This window comes from Sphaerodactylus townsendi, unplaced genomic scaffold (genome assembly GCF_021028975.2).
Source record: "Sphaerodactylus townsendi isolate TG3544 unplaced genomic scaffold, MPM_Stown_v2.3 scaffold_18, whole genome shotgun sequence".
NCBI classification, from domain to species: Eukaryota; Metazoa; Chordata; class Lepidosauria; order Squamata; family Sphaerodactylidae; genus Sphaerodactylus; species Sphaerodactylus townsendi.
Window position 1 is genome coordinate 3,257,594 of NW_025950341.1, and position 21,687 is coordinate 3,279,280.

General features: G+C 44.3%; 1 protein-coding gene across 1 annotated transcript in view; it reads left to right on the forward strand.

The window, feature by feature from the left end:
• Positions 1-19,658, forward strand: part of NMNAT2 (nicotinamide nucleotide adenylyltransferase 2) — an 86,959-nt gene extending 67,301 nt beyond the window's left edge. The window contains exons 5-11 of the mRNA XM_048482523.1: positions 548-674; positions 2,802-2,882; positions 3,709-3,753; positions 6,834-6,910; positions 14,444-14,545; positions 17,087-17,154; positions 17,546-19,658. Coding sequence (XP_048338480.1) covers positions 548-674; positions 2,802-2,882; positions 3,709-3,753; positions 6,834-6,910; positions 14,444-14,545; positions 17,087-17,154; positions 17,546-17,648 — 603 coding nt within the window. The 3' untranslated portion in view covers positions 17,649-19,658. The remainder of the gene's footprint in view (positions 1-547; positions 675-2,801; positions 2,883-3,708; positions 3,754-6,833; positions 6,911-14,443; positions 14,546-17,086; positions 17,155-17,545) is intronic.
• Positions 19,659-21,687: the final 2,029 nt, after the last annotated feature.

Consider the following 21,687-nt stretch of genomic DNA (forward strand, 5'->3'; position numbering starts at 1 on the left):
TCTTCGCCCGCCCTGCAGGAAGCAGGGCGGGCACCGCGCGGGGGCTTTGGCTCCTGCCCGCCCCGCTGCTTGCGGGGCGGGCGCTCTCCCGGCGGCCGGGCAGGCCAAGCCGCCGGGCCCCTCTTCGCCTGCCCTGCAGGAAGCAGGGCGGGCACATCTCCAGCCCGTGGGGGGGGTGAGCGGGCGGGGGGAGGGAGGGCGAGCGAGCAAGCAAGTCGCCGGGGGAGCGGACAGGGGGAGAGCGAGTGCGTGGGGGGGTGGGGGTGAGCCAAATGGCTCTTTGGTGGTGAGCCAAATTTGGTGGTGAGCCAAATGGCTCTTTGAGAGGAAAAGGTTCCCGACCCCTGGTCTAGAACAGTGTTCATGTTTTTAAAGAAGGTCAAGGCCAGGGACATATTAAAGAGCTGAGAGAATATTTTAAAGACAGTGGAAACCATTATGAGATAAAAGCCATGCAGATGTGACTCAATGAACCCTTGTCCATTGGCTGTGCCGGTGCCAATAAGTACATAAATACTGACAACCTATCATTTCTTCTCTTCACCAGCGAGTGACTGGCTGCATCCTCTCCAATGTCAACACACCATCCTTGACCCCAGTGATTGGACAGCCCCAGAATGAGTCCCCACAACCTATCTATCAGAACAGCAACCTTTCCAACAAGCCCACTGCAGGTAAGTGATAGCACGAGGGAATCAAGCTCTCCCAAGGTGCGTTAAAGTAAGATTGTGATATGTTTTGTCAAAACAAAGCTGAGAACTGGAGAAGAGGTAAGAGCCACTAGTTAGGTTTCCAGGTTGTAATGTAAATCCTCTGCAGAATCACAAGAGAAGGCATCCATAGCTTCTCTCCCAGGATCCATTTCAGCTGCCCCTTTTCCCATCGGCTCTGAATCACATTTCAAGGCCAGCTTGGGGCAGGACAGCCAAAAGATACTGGATGAAAGTGGATGGGAAAAGTCATGGCTGGCTTTGTCTATCAATGCAGTGGCAGATTTAAAGCTATAAGGGGACTCTCCAGGTTGTGACTTGGCAACTCTACAGTGAATTTAAAAGACAACCTGAACATCCATTAAGCAACTGGAACTAATGATAAGAAGCACGTTCATTTTTAAACTTCCCTTTGAAAATGCAGATTTTCATGCAGGCACGTGAACAAGGAGGGGAGTTTTGATTCTGCAGCTGATCTGGTTTTTTGTTTTTAATCCTTCTGCTTAAGAACATAAGAAGACCCCTGCTGGATCAGACCAACCTCACAGACAGGGCCTGAACGCAACTGTTTCCCCCCATGGTTCATTCCGGCATCTGTTGCTCGGAGACACACTATGTCCTTGAATGTTAGCTTTATTTATAAACTCTTTTAGTCATCTGTCCAAAAATAAGCTGAATATGATGCACAATAATAAATAGAATCAACACAATGAATGATCAATAGTCTAATATTAAACCCTTTCAAACCAGCATATTAACTGTATAAAATCCTGCATTGTGAAATAACGCAAGACTGGCTCCAGTGGGTTTGATCCAGCAAGAGAGATCAGCCTTCTTTGCTGGTAATCCTGATGTGCATCTCAACACATCTGCATTACTTATCCACACCCTCTTGAACTAGCTAGATGTATCTTTGAATGTTTTGGGGGGATGCACATCTTTATACTAGGACCATCAGGTGTTTATGTCTGACTACACCTGTACTTAGACCTGCATCAGGGCAGTCAGACTTAGCAAGAAACAGAGGATGGGGATAGTATATGCAATGACAGGATTTGGTTTCAGTCCCCAATGTAGATGTCGCTCCAGATGCCTCAGATTCTGCATTCTTCAGAGGAAGGCACCACAAAGCTGCAAGTTACAGAAACCGGCATCCAGTTTAACAGCTAATGTAGATGCATGCCTGCAAATACATCCTCATTAATATGTCAGTCCAGGTCCCACTGAATTGTCTGAATGTACTACCCTTGGATGCCCATGTGCCACTGTCCAGGGCTGCTTGCTCTTCCACAGAACAGCTGTATGGATCAAGAGCTCGATCAAAGTTTCTGAGCCCCTCAAGCCCCTGGGTCCATAAACTTGATGAGAGTATGCACATGTGTCTGTAAATGAATGCATGCGCATAGAGAACTTCCACTCTTTTCAAAACCTTTGCACCTCTCTTTTATACTTCTGAAGGCTAATAAGGTTAAACATTTTAATTTTTGAGGGTTAAATGTTTTAGTTACCATCTATAATTTTAATTGTTTATTTGAGCGTATGGTTGTGTTGTATTTCCATCCGTTGGAAGCTGCCCTGAGCCCGTAAGGGGAAGGGCAGTGTATAAATTTTATAAAATAAGATAAATAAACTTACCAAGGATGCTTTTCATTAAAAACAAAACAAAACATTCTGTCAGGGCATTGTTTGCACCTCTAGATGTGTGCTTACACGCTTACCTCCACAAAAGTTCCAGTGAAATCAGAATGACTTACTTCGAAGTAAACATGGCAGGGCTTGTCTGAAAAGCAGAAATACTACACGTTATGCATAAATTTCCAGTGATGTGTGACCAAATATGGCGATAACTTTTTGTCTTCATTATGAAGTTCAGAGAGTAAAATTCAGGTATTAATGTAATAATATAAAACGCCCAGGAAGACTGATTTGCAGAAATGTTTCAGGCTTTTTTTTAAAAAAAATTGCTACTTTCAGCTATAGGAAAGCCATTACATTGGGGCAAAGTATTGTTTCAGTTCTGTGTACTAATCTGCTTCTGTCCTGTCAGAGCTGCTGATTTTCTCTTAACTTCTCCTGTTCTTTCTCTTTTAGCAAAGTTTTTGGGGAAGGTGGGAGAGAGCCTCAGCAGGATTTGCTGTGTTCGCCCACCAATGGAACGTTTCACCTTTGTGGGTAGGTTTGAAGTACAGTCAGCCTCTGTGTAACCAATAGCAGATACACCACTAGGGGCAGGAGATCCATAATAGAAAATCTATTGGCATGTTCCAGTCATGTAGTTCCTCTACCGCACCAGCATTTCTGTTCACTGAAGGAGGGGATTTCCGTTACTGACTGAAGGACCAAATAGGGTCAGGTCAGGAGTTCAGTCAGTTGCCACAGGAAGGGGAAGTAGGTCAGTCCCACTATTCAAAATATGCAGATGATTGGATAGCTACCACTGGAAAATGGTAGAAAAGCCCCTCTGAAACAAATAAGAGCTAGCCCTGCAATGCCAAACTCTTTCCATACCCACCAGTTTCCCCCCTAAACCCCTCCCCACAAGTGTCCGACCTCCCCAGTAAGGTTCCTTTTTTATCACAGAGCCCAGGGAGAGGGGTGGGTGAGGGGTGGTGACTGAGTAAGAAGATGAGGGGTTCCACATTTCTTCCGCTCACTGCATCTCTGCTTCAAACCCTTTCTCCACTCCATGGCTCAGACTGGATGACCTGGGTTTGCCACCAAGTGGGAAGCTCAGTGCATATTACCATCACTACTTAAAACACTAAGCAGTCAATGTTTTAAGAACGGTAAATGAATACAGTTTCAGAGGATAGCTGTGTTGATTTGCAGTAGAACTAGATGTGAAAAATGCTTTGACTCTTGAATGCTTATACTCTGAAAATCTTGTTGGTACCAAAAGTACTACTGAATCCAAACTAATATACACAATCTCATTTGGGGGAGAGTGCTGCCTCATGGTATTATGGGAATTTAAATGCCATTTCCCCTCTCCTTCCAGATGAAAATGCAAATCTGGGGACAGTTATGAGATACGAAGAGATTGGTAAGTAAACTTCCTACATTACACAGAAAAAGCAGGGAACATCTTTACCAAGGAAATACAAAAGTGGGTGTAGGTTTGCTTTAACTCGGCAACAGGGTATCGTATCAGACAGTTAGTTGGTTCCTGCAAACAAGATGCTGTTATGCTTAGGCCAGGCTTATATATAATCATTTACCTACTCACCTATGGTGAGGAAAAGTTGCCTTCAGGTGACCAAGTGGAGAGTAATTTGGAAGAGAGCTCATACTTTGCTTCTTTCAGGCCGCTGCATTTCATGCATGATATCAACTGACTCACATGGAGATGTGCTAAAAGGCAGCCCATGGAAAAAGTGCTTCCTCAGTTTGCAAAGCTGTAATTCTTCCTGAGTGCAGTAAAAGCTGGTGCCCTAAAAACGCAAGAGTACACACATAGTTTTTCACTGGCTTTGCCCACAAGGTCTTTTCCAAAATGGGGGGGGGGGGGGCTCTCCAACTGACTGAAATCACGCACAGGCTCTTGAGAATCAGATTAATCATCTAATCAGACTTGGCACTGGATGAAGCAGCCAGATTAAGAGAATTCACATCAGATTAGAGAATTGAGAATGTCAATGTGAAGAAGATTAAGCATAAAAGACAGCCCTCAAGATAACCAAGTCTCCAGTGCTGGGACTCCTTTTAGAGTCTGTGCTCAGAATGGACGTCTCTGTGTATATTCTTGGCTTGGCACTACTTAATGTTATAGTGAATGCCCAACATTTCATATATCCAAATGCTAAGAGGCCAGATTAATTTCAAGGGGTTTCCAAAACACTAGTATTTTCCCAAACATACTGTAAATAATTCTGACAAATTGGCTTTGAGTATCTCCATTCACTTGTGTATCTTTGAGGTTTTGAGCATTCACAAAATCTGCCATGGATTATCAAAGTTTATGTGTGATACTGACTTTCACTGTAACATTTATATGGGGATAAGTTCACATGACAGGATTGTATAATATTTCTGCTTCCCCCTGTTGGGCAAAATCCGCAGAAAGAAATGTCAGTGCTTAACTAAGCTCTCAAAGAGTGAATTCCATACGAATTCTTTAAGGAATTTCTTTTCTAAGTGTAGTGTTCCATTAAACAAACCTGAAGTTCATTTTAGAAATGTTTGCAAAAATCTGGTGTTGCAAAAGTGGTTCATTTTGCACAAATCTCCAAAAATATTTGTAACATGTTTGTAAAATATTTTCAATTCTCCCCCCCCCCCCCCCACCACCACCACCTTTTGTTCGCACTCATCCCCTTGAAATGATTCCTGGTCACCATTTTCTGTTTTCCCGTTTTTTCCCAGTGTGTGGACAAGACAGTGCTTCATGTTTCACAACCTCATGCTTCTGTCCCCTGAGACTTCTGTAGCTGAAGCTGTTAAGATTAACCCCCACCCTCATCTCAAAAATGCTCTGATATGCTTCAAAAACAGGGCAAGGGGCTTCTGCCGGCAAGGAGTGAACTCACAAAATGGCATCTTAGGTGTTTTCCCCATGGAGGAAACATCCTGGGATAGATCCAGGATCATATATCCCAGGGTGTTTTTATCCCAGTTTCTCCCTTTGCAAGGCTGCTCATCTGTGCGTTCAGGCCAGGAGAAAGAACTCCAGTGAATTATGCACAAGCCCCTGGTTTATTTTCATTTTCCACATGAACGTTTACATAGTTTGCGTACGTTTACGTAGATTCCGTTTTTCAGATGTTCTGATTGGCTGAAGCTAAGGGGCGGGGAGAGCAGGCAGCAAAGCCAGAAAAATAAGCCAGCCCGTCTCCCGCGGTGTTTGCATGGGAGTGGGAGCGGTGCGGGCTTTTTCAAAAGAACCACCGATTTCATCATTTTTTTAAAGCCGCAAGCTAAGGCAAATCTCGCGGGGCGGGCCTAAGCCATGCAGAATTCATGGCCAAAGCGGGATGGTTCACTTCCTTATCCCAGGATATATTGGCCATGGGGAAAACACCTTAAAGGGGCAACACACAAATGAAGCCTTTTTGAAAACGTTTCAGTCAAAAGAATCGCTGGAAAAGAGGGTGCATTTAAAATGTTTTGAGGCTGCAAATAAAATGTTTTTGGGGAGAAACAATGCAAAATTCCTTGGGGGAAACATTTTATTTCTTGTCCCAAAACGCTTTAAAGTGTCTGAGGGGAAAGGGCCAGTGATGAGACGTGCTGAGCCATTCACAGTGAAGTCTCTGTTTTAAGTAACTGGTTAATCATTTGGGAACTTCAAAGATCACAGTGCTATCCCAAGAACTGTTATGCTGTTCCAAGAACATTGGAGTCAAGGGGCCTAGAAAGAGGGAACTCTGCTTAGAATGGCCCTATAAGTCATTTAAGCTCTCAAAGCATTTCTGCAGACAACAGGTCTTCTTTACACACGCACGCACGCACGCACGCACGCACGCACGCACGCACGCACGCACGCACAATCTGTGTTTCAACTGTACTGATCATCCTGTTTTCAAAGACAGAAGTTCTTCTGCGTGTAATTCCTAAGAGTGCACACACAAGTAGATATCAGAAATGAATGCAGGAATCTGCTTTAAGATGAGTCAGACCCTTGGTCTATCAAGATCAGTACTGTCTACTTTTGACAGGCAGCGGCTCTCCGGAATCTGAAGGGGAGATCTTTCACGTAACTTGAGCTGTGTATGTGAATAAGTTACCAATATATTAATGAATGATGATTCCAGAGAAATTCACAGAACAGTTTGAGAGCCACTAATGGTAATCTTATATATTTACATGACTGAATGCAAACAGAATGTGAGCGAAATCTCTGTGTCGAAGGTGGATTCTGCATGGGCCAAAAACGGCAGTGTGAAAGTGATGTGAAAACGGTACAAATTCTTTTAAACCATTTTACTGTTCACAAAACCGTTTTAAACCATTTTACACCATTTTCACACTGCTGTTTTTGGCCCATGCGGAATCCGCCAGAGATTCGTTTTTTCTCCCCTCTTTGGTTGTCTTACTTCAGGTGAAGGGAAGAGAGCTTAGTGCAGGACTGGACTCAAGTCAGCAATTGTCGTCCACAGATCTGAATGTTTGCATCCTTTTTTGCAGAGCTCCGAATCTTGCTGCTCTGTGGCAGTGACTTGCTGGAATCTTTCTGCATCCCAGGCCTATGGATTGAAGCAGATGTAAGTAAAGATGGCTGCAGAGATGGATGAATGCTGCAATCTGGCGCTACCTTTCCCTGTCTTTGCCCTGGGATTTAATCATTCTCCCTCCATTCTGATTTCATACATCCCAGCAGCATTCAGCATCACATTTCCACTCAACCCACATCTCCAAATATCACTACTGATTGCCTGCTACTTCCTTCTTCTTTCTGGCCAATGCATCTGTCCAGATGCAAAGGAGTATATGCCTTCCATAATTGGATGGAGGAGCAGGTTTCAGCAGTCACAGCTTGTCAAACAAGCAAAGTATAGCAGTTCAGATTTAATTAGGGGAAAGGATGGGATGATTCATAGGCTTGGATCCACTGGAACATTTTCAGATCTGGAATATTTTCTACCTCCAGAGTGTAACTTTCTTGTCATTCCAACCCCCCCCCTCCACCCCCCACTGCAGCCTCAAATGACTCCTGAAATGCTGTTTTGGGGGGAGCCCAAGAGGCATTTTGGGTTGCAATGGGAAGGTGGGGCAAGGAAGTTGCCTTTTGTGGGTAAAAGACAGTCTATCCACAGAAACTCTTTGATGGGTCCAAGCCATAGCAAGGTTCTAAGGGCCTGCTCAAGAATCCAATCCACAAAAATATAGTGAATTTTAAGAACAGAAATTGTAATTATTCCCCAATTCTATCCATGTCAGCAATGTATATGAAACTGCTTTTTTATGAGCCAGACTATCGGTTTTTCTATTCCAGTATTGCCTACTTTGATTGCCAGTGGTCTTTAAGGGTCTCAGTCCAAAATCTGCTCCTGCCTTCCTATTTGGAATCCTAGCTGTAGATTCCAGAATCTGAACCTGGGACACTATGCTTACAAAACATGTGCTCTGGCTGCTGAGTTACAGATCCCTTCTAAATACATGTTGAGTAACTCTTTTTTTAACCTTGGCATCCATGCATCCCCAGTACACAGGCCCATTCAGGCATGTAGAAGCACTGGGTTCCTCAAAGATGCCTGCAATACTAGCAGAGGGGCATTCCTCAGTGGCAGTCCTCCCTACAAGGAAGATAAGCTGCCCCTGCCAAAATTCCCTCCAGTAAGTATGGGAGCCTGCTAGACCTTTGCACCCTGTGCAGACCATGTCAGATGGTGACTTTGCTTTTCACTTGCCAAATCATTGCCATTTAGATCTCTGTCCATGTCATTTTCTGGTCATGGCCCACCCACCCTGGGGGGGGAAGGGGAGGGAGGAGAGTGGGCCCATCATCTGGTTGTAGCCCACCCACCCTGAAGGGGAGGGAGGGGGAGGGAGGGAGCCCAGCATCTGGTTGTGACCGACCCACCCTGGGGGGAAGGGGGAGGGGGAAAGGCCCTGCAACTGGACATGACCACAACAAGAAAGAGAGACTTTGGTCCCAAGACGTTTGCTACCCAGACAGATCTATGTTGTGTTCTATTTACAAGATCTCTTCTTAGTTCTGTAATTCTTTCGCCACTCCTATGTGAGGCAGAGTGGCAGAATCATCTTAAAGAGGCATTCTGCTTAGTGCTGCTGGATCCAAGGATCCATTCTAGGGACTTTTTGAAAGCTTCCACTTCTTGTCCCTTAGGAAAAAACAGTCATATAATTTAGCACTAAATTTAGTGTATGGGTGGAAAGAACCTTGCAATACCTAATATGGACAGAACTGTTTCCATGGCACTGCATGGAATAACTGTGTGTGTTTTAAAAACCTCATCATGCCGTTTGTTTAACAATAGCAACAAAAACCTTGAGATGCAAGAGCCATGAAGTCACAAAGCCTGGATTCATTCTGTAAATGGAATGAAAAGGGAACTGTAATCAGATTTGCGCCGAAAAGAGAAACTTGGAGGCTGCAATCAAAAATAAAATTAAAAGAATGGATGAACTACGTATAAGTTTACATAATCATTTGCTTGATGAATTTATCTATTGCAGAGTACTGTCATACTTGCCAAATTTGAGATTAATTAGCAAGGATTATTTGGAGTTGAGTGGGGAGGTACAACTAAGGCTCATATTAAGAACATAAGAACATAAGAAAGAGCCTGCTGGATCAGACCAGAGTCCATCTAGTCCAGCATTCTGCTACTCACAGAGGCCCACCAGATGCCTTTGGGAGCTCACATGCAGGATGTGAAAGCAATGGCCTTCTGCTGCTGCTGCTCCTGAGCACCTGGTCTGCTGAGACATTTGCAGATCAAGAAGGATCAAGATTAGTAGCCATAGATCGACTTCTGCTGCTTAAATCTGTCCAAGCCCTTTTTAAAGCCATCCAGGTTAGTGGCCATCACCACCTCCTGTGGCAGCATATCTCAAACACCAATCATACGTTTCGTGAAGAAATGTTTCCTTTTATTAGTCCTACTTCTTCCCCCCAGCATTTTCAATGTAGGCCCCCTGGTTTTGGTATTGTGAGAAAGAGAGAAAAATTTATCTCTTAACACTTTCTATCCCATGCATAATTTTATAGACTTCAATCATATCCCCCCCCTCAGACGTCTTCTCTCCAAACTAATATTACTTGTTTCAGGGCTAAATTTTTAATATCTAGATAGCTGCTCAGTTATGTGGTTTATAAGAAGGAACTGCAGTAAATGAGAATCCAAAAGTAAGCATTATAGTACTGCCTCCCACAGTATGAGTGGCACCTGTATCTAGGCAGATGTTGTAAAATACAGATGTGAGAGGCAGATGTAAAAATATTCTCCATGGTGTGTTAGAAGTAGTGCAAGTAGGATCAGTCCTGAAATGGAGGAGGAATCAGAGAGTGCCAGCCGGCCAGGCTGGAAATTGTGTGCTGTGTGCACCACCCTGCACCTGGTAATCATGTCCAAACTGCAGGATGATTCAGAGAGTCCTGTGATCATGGAACAGTCTCTAGGGTTATGTTATCCTCTCTGAGGAGGAGGGAAGGATATCTGCAAAGCTGAAAACAGAGCACACATCTGTCAAACCATTTCCCCTCTTCATGAACTGTGTTCACCCACAGAGGGAGAGATGATGAGCATTTGCCAGACTGAAAGAGGAGTGTGACAGTGTTGAGTGCCTCTTCCAACTTCATTGAGGGCTTCCTTCCTGTGGAACTTGACTAACTCATGCTGGGTAGGCATGGGGTAGGCCCACCCCCCCAGACTAAAAAGCAACATGATCCAGCAGGACAGACAGTTCGAGAGGGAAGGTGGCAGGGGAATGGAATGCCCTCACAAGTCCTAGCAGATTCCCAGCTTGTTAGCCTTATTCCACATCCCTTTCAGGATTGTTTCAGTTAGAGAAATTGGCATCACCACTGCTTTGCCAACAAGAACCACCCACAGCATTAGAAAATGCTGAGAAGAAATGCTGTCTGAGCCCAATCCTTCTCCCTCATCATCTTCACTTTTCCACCACAGGAGACCAGGCTTGAACATGGGCAATTTATGGTTGCCAACTCCAGGTGGGAAATTCCTGGGGGGTTTGGGAGTGAAGCCTGGGCAAGGCCGGTTTGGGGAGGCGAGGAAGCTCAGTCGATTATTATGCAATAGGGTCCATCCTCCAAAGCAATTGTATTCTTCAGGGAAATGAATTTCTGTTGAGTTTCATGAGACTCACTGCTGTGGCATGAGGAATTCTTGGAGATTTGAAGGCTGTGTCTAGGCTGTGCCTAGGGAGGGTGGAGTTTGGGAAGGGAACATAGCAGACGTATGATGCTATAGAGTTCTCTTCCTGAAGCTGCCATTTTCTCTTTTGTCTGGAGATCAATTGTAATTCCAGAAAATCTCCACCCCCTGCCCCAGAGGGTGGCAAAAATATGCATGCAGATTTCAAGCGGCTGTAATGCTGTTTTCATTTGTGATCGTTTTGGTAGTGGAGGAAACTTCAGCTGTTTTCTATTTTTCTGCAAACATGGGGAGTCTTTAACTATGATACTTACTCTTTCCATCTGGGCCCCCGGCATCGCACTCTTGCATTCTGCATGCTAACCTCCACCTTTGCATACGGATACGGTGGTGATCTTTGTTTCAGTTGTGTCTGTGTGTATAATATGTGTATAATATGTACATGCACCATGTAGCCTGGACTGTTGAGACACAGTCATACTTTCTGGAAGTCACTGGAATGAACAGGTGTCAGAGGAAGTGGAGCAGAGCTCCTATCAGTAAGGACAGGCATTCCTAGGATTACAGGACAAAGAGAGCACAGATAAACCACAAGCGGGGCATGGCCAGAATGGTTTCCCTCAGAAGAGTTTCCAGCCAAGCCAGGAAACAAGCTTAAAATTCAGGGATAAGATTGCTAACACGATAAGGAAAAGGATTTCCCCATACCCCCTAATCCCCCTGGATTAAGAAGAAAACGTGCAGTTTCCTACAGGAAATTCTGTGAACAGTGGGTTTAGGCCATTGTGTTCTTTGTGTTTAAATTGCAGAGCAGGGTAACTCCAATGCTGGGTTGCCAATCAAAGCCTTTCCTTCCTCCGGCCACCCTTCCTGTCCTCGAAACTCTTTTGTGGAATAAAAACTACTTCAGTATGGGCTTTTTTGACCAATCCCACCATAGTGGCTATTATCTGCCTCCCACTATTTCCTGTCTCTACAAGAAGCCAAATATCCCAGCATGCAGTAACTTTAAAGCCACTGATATGGAATTTGCCTTCCTTTGTACTGTTGAATATTGCCAAATCATTAGGGCTGTCAGCTTTTAAACTGGTCCTTCCAGCTGTTCCATTTAATGTCAGTTCAAAGTGCAAGCAATGATCAAGTGATATTTAATTTCATGCCAGGAAGAGCTTCAGCCACCCATTTCCAGTCATCTAATTCCTATTAAACGCAGGACTCTACCCCCTTCCCACCCCCGTCCCATCAAGTTGGCAAGCTTGTGGATAATTGGCTTTCCCCCATGCATACACACCTCTGTATGTCTTCTTCAGTTCATGAGGGGAGTAATACCCTTAGCACCAGTGGTGGGATCCAAAAAATTTAGTAACAAGTTCCCACTGTGGCGTAGCGCCAATGGGTCTGGGCGGGGCACAATGGGGGCATGGCCAGGCATTCCGAGGGCAGGGCATTCCTGGGCGGGGCTGTGGCAAGGACGCAGCTGCTGCGCCGGTCCTTGGGCGGGAAACGAATGCACGCAGGCGCAGGCTGCCACGCACGTCGGTGCACCTCCTGCTAGACTGCTTCAAGTTCTGCGCGCTACTGCTGAGAGGAGGGGCGTAACTAAGGCAAAAATCACGTGGCAAAATCACCAATTAGTAACCCCCTCTCGGCACACACAAATAATTAGTAACCTACTCTCGGGAACCTGTGAGAACCTGCTGGATCCCACCTCTGCTTAGCACCCCACCAAGAAACAGAACACAAGATGGGTTGTGAAGATGAAGAGTCTGAGTTAGGCAGACAGAGTTTCAGAGTGGGACAGCAGAGTACAGGGAAACCAGAGACTGTCCTGGTATGACCTGGTCTCTGTACACAGTGGTGCATGTGTGTGCTCACATGCAACATATGTCTGCTCTCACCATCAAGTCAATCTTTATTATGGTCACGGACTAGCATACTGCTGTCATAGTATTCTGCATTCTACACCCCGGGATCCTTCCCTCCTTCCAGCACCCCCCCCCCTCCCTGGCAGTCCTCATCTTAAACATTTTGCTACCCTGTTTCCCCGAATATAAGACATCCCCTGAAAATAAGACGTAGTAGAGGTTTTGCTGAAGTGCGAAATATAAGGCATCCCCTGAAAGTAAGACATAGCAAAGTTTTTGTTTGGAAGCATGCCCGACGACCAGAACACAGAAAAATAAGACATCCCCTGGAAATAAGACATAGCGCATCTTTGGGAGCAAAAATTAATATAAGACACTGTCTTATATTCGGGGAAACACGGTAGTTCAAGCAAAAATTGGGCATAGAATAGGGTGGGGTGCATGACCTTCCCCCAGTCCTTGTGGCACATTTATATCTTGCTCTGATCTCTGGAAATTCTTAATTCGATCACATACCTTCTCTAAGACTATAACTTAGAACTGGGTTTCAGAGACAGGAAGCTAGACTACATAGCTGTGATGTATTCCCTTCTATCTACACTATGAGTTATCTGTGTTCTGTGCCAGTGTTAAATGTCATGACCTCCCCCTGAAAATTATAGCAACACCATTGCTCCATGCTGCAAGGGATAGTTCCTAGGATTCACTATCTGAGGACTGAATCACACATTATAGAATCCTCAGGGAGACACATGACTGTCATGGATCAGATGGTCACCTGGAGTTTGATGCTGGGAATTCAGTCGCCTGGCTCACAGAGGCTGAATTCAGATTGGGACCACAGCACATTGATAGATGGGTTTTCCCTGCCCCACACCATGCCATTTTACTGATCTGAAATGGCCCTGGGGAGCCCAATGGATGTGTTCTGAAAGGTGTACATAAATTTCTTCAGTGAGGCAGATTACTAGGTCCTTGGGCCATTTCAGGTTGAGTAATTAAGGAGCTGAAGATCTTTTCCCCCACACACTACCTTTTTAATTAAAATTGGACACCCGTGGACTTGAAAATAGCTTTCCCAGCACAGAACTCCAAATGTATGGTTTGTTGATAATTCACATGCCTACCCATTAGACTTGTGACATCAGTTCTGAGGAAAAGGGATGACTATTAAACCACAAGTGTATAAATAAACTACAGTATATACTCGTGTATAAGCAGAATTTTTCAGCCCTGTTTTAAGGCTGAAAAATGCCCCCTCAGTTTATACATGAGTCCTGCTTACCAGCCGGCTCTTCAGGCCTCTGCCAAGGCTGGGGGCGTGGCCGGGACGAATTTCCTGCGGCTGCACAAGCCGCTTGTTGCTGCCCTCCTGGGTGATTAAGGGGAACCCTGGCTGGCTGGGCTTCCTCAAACCCCAGGAGGCAGAGGGAGCTCCTTATTTGGGCAGTGACTCCCCCTGATGTCATTGCCCAAAATAGGAGCTCCCTCCCCTTCCTGGTTGCCTGGGCTTCCTCAAACCCAGCTGGGAGGTGGAGGGAGTTCCTTATTTGGGCAGTGACTCCTCCTGATGTCATTGCCCAAACAAGGAGCTCCCTCCACCTCCTGGTTGCCTGGGCTTCCTCAAACCCAGCTTGGGAGGTGGAGGGAGCTCCTTATTTGGGCAATGACATCAGGGGGAGTCATTGCCCAAATAAGGAGCTCCCTCTGCCTCCCGGCTTCCCACCTTCGGCTTATACGGGAGTCAATATGTTTCCCCAGGTTTTGGTAGTAAAATTAGGTGCCTCGGCTTATACACGAGTCGGCTTATACACGAGTTTTTACGGTAGTCAATGCATAATGTAGATAAACCCTATATATCTGTATTGCTGTCATTCCAAGACTTGTCTGTCACTCCAACACTTCGTGGAAAGATGAGCAAGAGAATCCCTATTAGGAAGAGTCCTGATATAACCAAATGTTTGAAGCATATCTTTACTGCAAACTAATGACTCAGCAGCTGATTCAGGCTCATTTTCTTGCAAAGTATTTTTTTGTAGTTCTAAAGAGCATTTCTTTTGCTTTGCAACAGATGGAGGTGATTGTTGGGGATTTTGGCATTGTTGTCGTGCCACGAGATGGTGCCGACACAGATCGCATCATGAACCACTCCTCAGTACTCCGCAAGTACAAAGTAAGTGCCTTTACTGGATCTCCACCCCACCCCACCTCTTGCAGTATTCTCTTTTTCCAGTGCTCTCAATGATAAAGAGGAGTGACATGTTTTGCCAGGAACACAGCTTGCTTTTTTGGCATCCATCCACTCTGGCCCATCTGTTTTGATGGCACTTCCTCACCCAAGAAACCTTTTGGGTCAGATGACTCTTTAGGAAGATAACAGGAACCATGGTTGTATCATGTAGCAAAGACAATTTGCTAACGTTATCAGTGCCTACTTTTAAATTGTCAAAGGAAAATAGCAGTGCTGCATAAACATTAAGAGAGCTTCCATCCATCAGGATAGTTCAGTGTTTGACTGCATTGCAACAATTAGATTAGAGTCCAGAATAGACCAAGAAGATTTTCAGGATATGAGCTTTCAAGAGATCAAAACTCCCTTTGATCTCCATTCCTACTCTTGTCTGACAGTGGCCCTTTCTGCACAGATTATTTAATCATTTGGGAAATGTTTTTTTAAAAAACTGTTTTGACTTTTTTGTCCACACAGTGCAGAAAAATTAAGTGTTTTAGGGGAAATTGATTCTTTTGCCTGCCATTTTCTGCCAATTCAGTTTGATTCATGGCCATTTTCTGATTCCCCCCCTCCCCCACAAACATTTCCTCCACTGGCATCATGGCTGGGTGCCATTTCAGTGACTAACAAACACAAACAAACTCAGTTGTGCCTGCCAAGTAGGGCAATATCTTGTTTTCTCCATTTAAAATTTTTTCGGTGAAGTATCTTTGAAGCTACGAAACTTTGAAGATTGATGATTCGATAATTTGATATGAAAATTAGCATGGATTCTCAAATTGAATTTTCGAAGCTTCGAAGATACCACACCAAACATTTTTAAAGGGGGAAAACAACTTGTTGCCATAATCAGCAGGCATAACTAAATTTGTTCGGATACTTTGATCACTGAAATAGTGCCCAGCCATGATGCCAGTGGAGGAAATGTCTGTGGGAAAGAATCAGAAAATGGCAGGTGGCATGGAGAATCAAACTGAAGCAGCAGAAAATGGGTGTGAGCAACTGAGAACACAAAAGTGAGAGTTTTACATGCGGTGGGAAAATAAAATGTTTCCTGCTCTCCACACAGCAAGCAGGAAACATTTTAAAAATGGCTTCAAGAAAAATGTCATTAGTTTAGTGTTTTCAGAATAACCCATTTTGAGCACAAATAAAACATTTTCCAAATGGTTTGGTGGGGCGGGCGGGGGGGGAATGTGCAGAACTTCATCCCAAACACTTTTTTTCTTCCTGAAAATGTTTTCTTTGTGCTGTGCAGAATGGGCCAAAGTCTTTTTATCAGTCAGAAGGTGAGAATGTTGTTAAGAATGCTAAGGATGCAAAGATACAGTGAGAGTGTGAAAAGTAGTTCTTCCCTCATAAGTTGGTTCATAATGCAAATGCAAACATTTCCATCAGGCAAAACCTTTGTTTGCCCCACAAATCCCTTCCTTCCACATTAACAACAATTGGCCCTAGCTTATAAGCATGGCTCATTAAGACTTCATTAAATGTCTGATTTCATTCTCTGAACCCATATATGTCAGATGGTATTTACAGTTAGGAATGACTTGTTAAGAGAGAGGTCTGGGACAGGGAACAATTCTTTCTCCTCCTTTTGTTACTTTGACCATATTTTAAAATCTCTTGGGTAGGGACACATTTGTTTGAAGAATGTATACGCCACCTATCTAGAGATCTGCTTCAGTCAGCTCACAACTGAAATAATACAATTAAACTGAAAATGCCATTAAAAACAGCCATGATGCTATGTGCCCTTTGCTACTACCAGCTATGCCAAATCCCCGAACTACTAATGTTACTAATGAGTGTGAACATAACCTGCCTCAAGTAAATTGAGAAATAAACCAATTTAGATACCTGTTTTCTCTCTAAGCTATTAGTTCTACTTTGTAATGTAAGCCTAGTGCCAGTCCTGTGCTGTCAGTAGAAGATTTATTTTGTAACTACAAACTAAACCAAACCCAAAATTTAGGGACAGATTAAAAAATTTCTCCTAATACTTGGCTTATATATAGTAAATTCACATTCATCTCTGAGAAAACCCAGTCAATCCAATCTGTATAAATTAACTGATCCCACCAGGTGATTTGGCCAACAACCAGGAAGCCTAAAAGATTTTAAAAAACAACACTTGATTAAAATGAATAAGAATAAAATATATTCCAACATTGATTTTTTTTAAACACACATGAAATTGTTGGCAGCAAAGTCTCAGTTGTCTCGCAAAAGATTCAGATGTTCCCTTCAAAATGTCTGCTGATCTCCCCCATTTTGTTAAAACTGAAAAATAGAATAGATAAAGTAAACTTCATGGGGAGGAGGGTTCTCTCACAAGGGTGCTACCACTAAATAGCTCCTCATTGTTGTTTGCCAGTCTGACCTCTGACAGAGGTGGCATTTTAGACCATGGCCTTTCCTGTCTGTCTTCCAGCATGGGAAGGGTCTTATTTCAATATCCTGTCATTGGTTTCTCCACAGAATAATATCCTGGTTGTGAAGGATGACGTGAATCACCCCATGTCTGTCGTCAGTTCAACCAAAAGCAGGTGCGTGAATTAAGGAGGGATCCTGTTAGTAAAAACAACCTTTTTCCTATTTCTTTCAGCAGAAACCATGTGGCTGGGTTTATTGTTGTCATCTGTCAGGAGCACAGTGCCCCCTACATACCCAGGCCCAGTTCTACTGTGGGGCTGTAGCTCAAGGCAGAGCATCTACTTTACATGCAGAACATCCCGGGTTATATCCCTGGCAGCTCCAGCTAAAAGGGTCAGGTAGCCCATGATGGGAGAGAACTCTTCCTGAGACCCTGAAGAGACAGTGACCAGTCACAGTAGACAGTAGTCGGCCTTGATAGACCAATGGGCTGGCTCAGCACAAGGCGGCTTCATGAGTGTGTATGTGTCATTCCTTCCCCCCACCCTCTTCTGTTTCTTGCAGACTGGCTCTTCAGCACGGCGATGGACATGTTGTGGATTATCTGTCACAGCCCGTCATTGACTACATCCTCAAGAGCCAGCTGTACCTGAATGCCTCTGGTTAGCCCCGACCAAACTTGGCACTACACTGAGGCAGACCCATCACTCAACTTTCCTGCAGTTGCTCATCACATTTCTTTCTCTTTTTCTTTCTCACTGCCTAATGCGTGTGCATCTGCCTTTTTCGCTCTGACTCTGACATCCTGTTTCCTACCCCACCTCACCCCATGCAGGGAAGTGTAGCATATAACAGCCAAACAAATGAAAACCCAGTCAGTGAACCCCTTTTCCCTGTCCTTGGGAGGGAAAACAAAAGCAGGTGCCATGTGCCTCAAGGGGACGGCTTTGATGTGTACCTTCCCAGCATGCGTTAGGGGAAGTAACACTGTCCACCTTCCCAGCATGCCTTGGGAGCCAGGAAGGTTGTTCTTTTTCCCTATCCCATAACCCATCAACTAAACAAATCTCAGTGGGTCATTTTTTTTTCAGTGCTAATCCCTTTTTTCCAGCTTTTTATTATTGTGATTTGCTCTGTTTAAAATAGAATGCAGTTGGCAGAAGGAGAGTCTAACCCACTTGGTATAGTGCCCAGACTTTTTCGGTCAGCTATGAAAAGAATTTAGCCTTGATTGTTTTTCTTTCAGTGAAGCAGCCCAGATTCTAAAACAATGTCATCTGAAGCAAAAAAAAATATTAAAATAAAATTAAGGAGAGAGAGGGTTTCCATTGGAGAAAGGATGTGAGAAGGGCAGGAAGTAGCCTTGTTTCTTATACATTTGATTGTTCTGGTTGTAAATAGATACTTGTTTTAAGGGGAGGGTGGATTTTAAATGGGGTTTCTGTCGTGCTTTAGAACCTTTAAAAAAGGGAGCACTTTTTCTTCGTGGGGAGGGAAGAATAGTTTTTGAGCATTGCCTCTCAGGGTGATGCAACCATCTCAGTGACTTAAAGCATCCCTGTTGATTTGGCCCAGGATTGGGTACCCCAACACTTTCCTTGACTTAAAGCCTCTCATTTTGTCCAGTAACTCATTTTGGAGTTCCACCATTGTTGTGTTCACTGTACCCTTGCTAGTTTTGCTAGTTCTGGCTGGGCTGGAGGAATTTGCAATTACCTGCTATTACCATCCATCTATCCATCTTTTTGTGAGGAACTGTACTTAGCGCCACATACAGGGGTGTGTGTGTGTGCATGTGTGTTGATTTCCCTATATACACACACATTTCTGGATAGAGTTGTTCCTTAAACCTTGCCAGAGCAAGAGAACATTTCCCACACAGTAATTCCTACAAGAAATTGGGACTGGGGGATTCCAGCAGCTACATGAATACAGTTTCTAGATCTCCAAGTGGGGCAGCTTGGTCAGTTTTTGGTGTGTTGGAACTAGTTAGAGCACTAGGAGGTTGTGGGAAGCGTAGTTGGTGGCAAATTGCAACTTCAGATAGCCAAAACTGTCTTCTGTGCTTGTGGATAGGAAATGTACTGTTTGGAACCCCTCTTTTTGAGTTGAGTGTTTTTGTTGCCCTGTGGCAGAGCCTAGTGCAAGCAATAGCGGTCAGAACAAGCATATGGAGAACAGAGACAGTGGGATAATCAAGACACGGGGACAGCTCCTTGATGCTTGTGCCAACATCTGGCTTGGTAAGGCACATTCAACACTCTCAGTACTCCTAAAGACCTACTGCTGTCAGAGCCAGATGTACCAAAAGGTCACAGCCGCTCTGATGAAATTTTTCAACTCATGGAAGGCTTTAGATATTTCCCCATGCCTTCTAGATAAATAGCCCTTTTGCTGTCCTGTCACCCATAACAACTCCTGTTCCAAAGTGCTTTCTTTCAGTCACACAGAACCCACAAGCCTCTGTTTATTACAAAACAGCTTCAGCTTCTTGCTGGAATCTCCCTTACACTTGAATGCCAAGGTGCAGAGACCAAAGCCAGCAACAGTGTTTAACGGTGATGAGAAAAGGTAGCATGGACATTACACGTGCAAGTGTGTGCTGGGACCGTCATCATGGCCTTGCCAAAGAAAGTCTCGAAGGACATCTTGCATTGGGAACCAAGGAGAAGGAAGAAGAAGAAGAGTTTGGATTTATATCCCCCCTTTCTCTCCTGTAGGAGACTCAAAAGGGCTTACAATCTCCTTGCCCTTCCCCCCTCACAACAAACACCCTGTGAGCTGGGTGGGGCTGAGAGAGCTCAGAAGAACGGTGACTAGCTCAAGGTCACCCAGCTGGCATGTGTGGGAGTGCACAGGCTAATCTGAATTCCCCAGATAAGCCTCCACAGCTCAGGCGGCACAGCGGGGCATCAAACCCGGTTCCTCCAGATAAGAATGCACCTGCTCTTAACCACTACGCAAAGGAAAGAAAGGGAATGGATTCTCCTCCATGCACTTGGACAAAAGCCACAAGATCAGTGAGCAGGCCATTTTCCAATTCCATCCAGTTTAGGACAGCGCATGCCTTAGGAACATAGCATTGTGGTACAGATGATGTATATAATGTCTTAACTAGTCTTCTTTTTTGCCTTCATGTGCTCAGTTATGCTTAAGATTGGGGGGAGGGATGGGGAGGGGACAGGGGTAGCATAAAGGAGGGAGGGGGCTGGTGGGTTTGGTGAGGAAAGGGTTGGAGAAAGCATCAAACACCAATCCACACAGCAAGGAACTGGTTTTCAGCTGCAGAGGGAGGAAGGCGTTTATTTTCTGTCACTGAACTTGCAGTTTTAAACCATAGTATTTGCTTTATTTTAAAAAATGATGGTGATGATAATGATAAAGGAGAAAAAAAAACAGATTTGAAGATGCCGGGTTTACACTATTGGGATATTTATGGAGAACAGATAATTGTGGCTAAAGTGGTCATGGTCAAAAAAATAAAAAGCAAAAATGTTTAAAATAATTGGCATAGCATTTAAAAAATAATGTTAATAAAGAGAAATTATGCTAATAATATTTGTGTTGGCCTTCACTGTTGTTACTTCTCACACTAGAAAAGCTCTTCCTGTAAGTTTTCTTGTCCTTCCATAGCAAGGGTGGAGCGGAAACAAGATATGGAAGCTCAGCTGGACAATATTTTGCTACCAATGTCATAGTTTCCTTCAGTGTACCTTGTGGCTGCCATATTAATTCTAATACTTTTGATGCTGCTATAGCAGATTATAGAGTGCATGCTTTCCATATAATGTCACAGGTCCAGTCCTCAGCATTGCCACTTCAAGTAGGTCAAGTATCAGGATTGGGAAAGACCTCTGCCCAAAATCTTGGGAAAAAACTGCTAGTCGATTGATCTAGATAGAACAGGGATCACCAACATGGTACCTATGAGTGCCTTGGCAACTGCTGACAAGTGTTTTTAGAAAGCTGGGGGGGTGGGGGGGATAGCTGGAGCTTTCCCCCAGCAAGTCTTCTGATAGGCCACTGGAGATTTAATTGTCTGTGCATATATTTTTTAAAGGTTGCTTTGCTGCTGCTGCTGCTGCTATTACGGCATAAGGATCTTTACTGTGAGATTCAATGTAAGCTGTAGCAGCCATTTTGTGGCTGGCTCCACTTTCAGCAGAAGCCATTTTGTGACCGCGCCACCATGCTATGTCAGAATTCCAAAGGTGCTCACAGGCTTTAAAAGGTTGGGGACCCCAGTCAAGAAGGACTAATAGTGTAACTATTCAGGCACCTCCTATTACCATCTTTCCACTAACTCAATGTAAGTCATAAATATTATGCTTTGTATTCTAGTTTTGTATGCAACTGCAAACAAAAAAACAAAGTTGCACTTACCTATAACTGTTGTTCATTAAGTGCCTTCTGTGCAGGTATACTTTGGCCTATGCCTGCACAGTCACATGTGAAATTGCACTGAAGACACAATGATGAACAATGTTTCTAGATCCATTTGATGTAGCCAAGTCAACTGCTCCATTAGATGGCTGGACAAGAAGTTCTGAATTAGTTTCCAGCAGCTACATATCACCATTCAATTCACTGATACTGATCCTGGTGGCAATGACAGCTAAGGTCCAATCTAGGTATTATGGCATCCATGGATCTGACCCATGGACGGTGATGCCATTTTACAGCTGGCCTTGGCCACTTAAAAATAC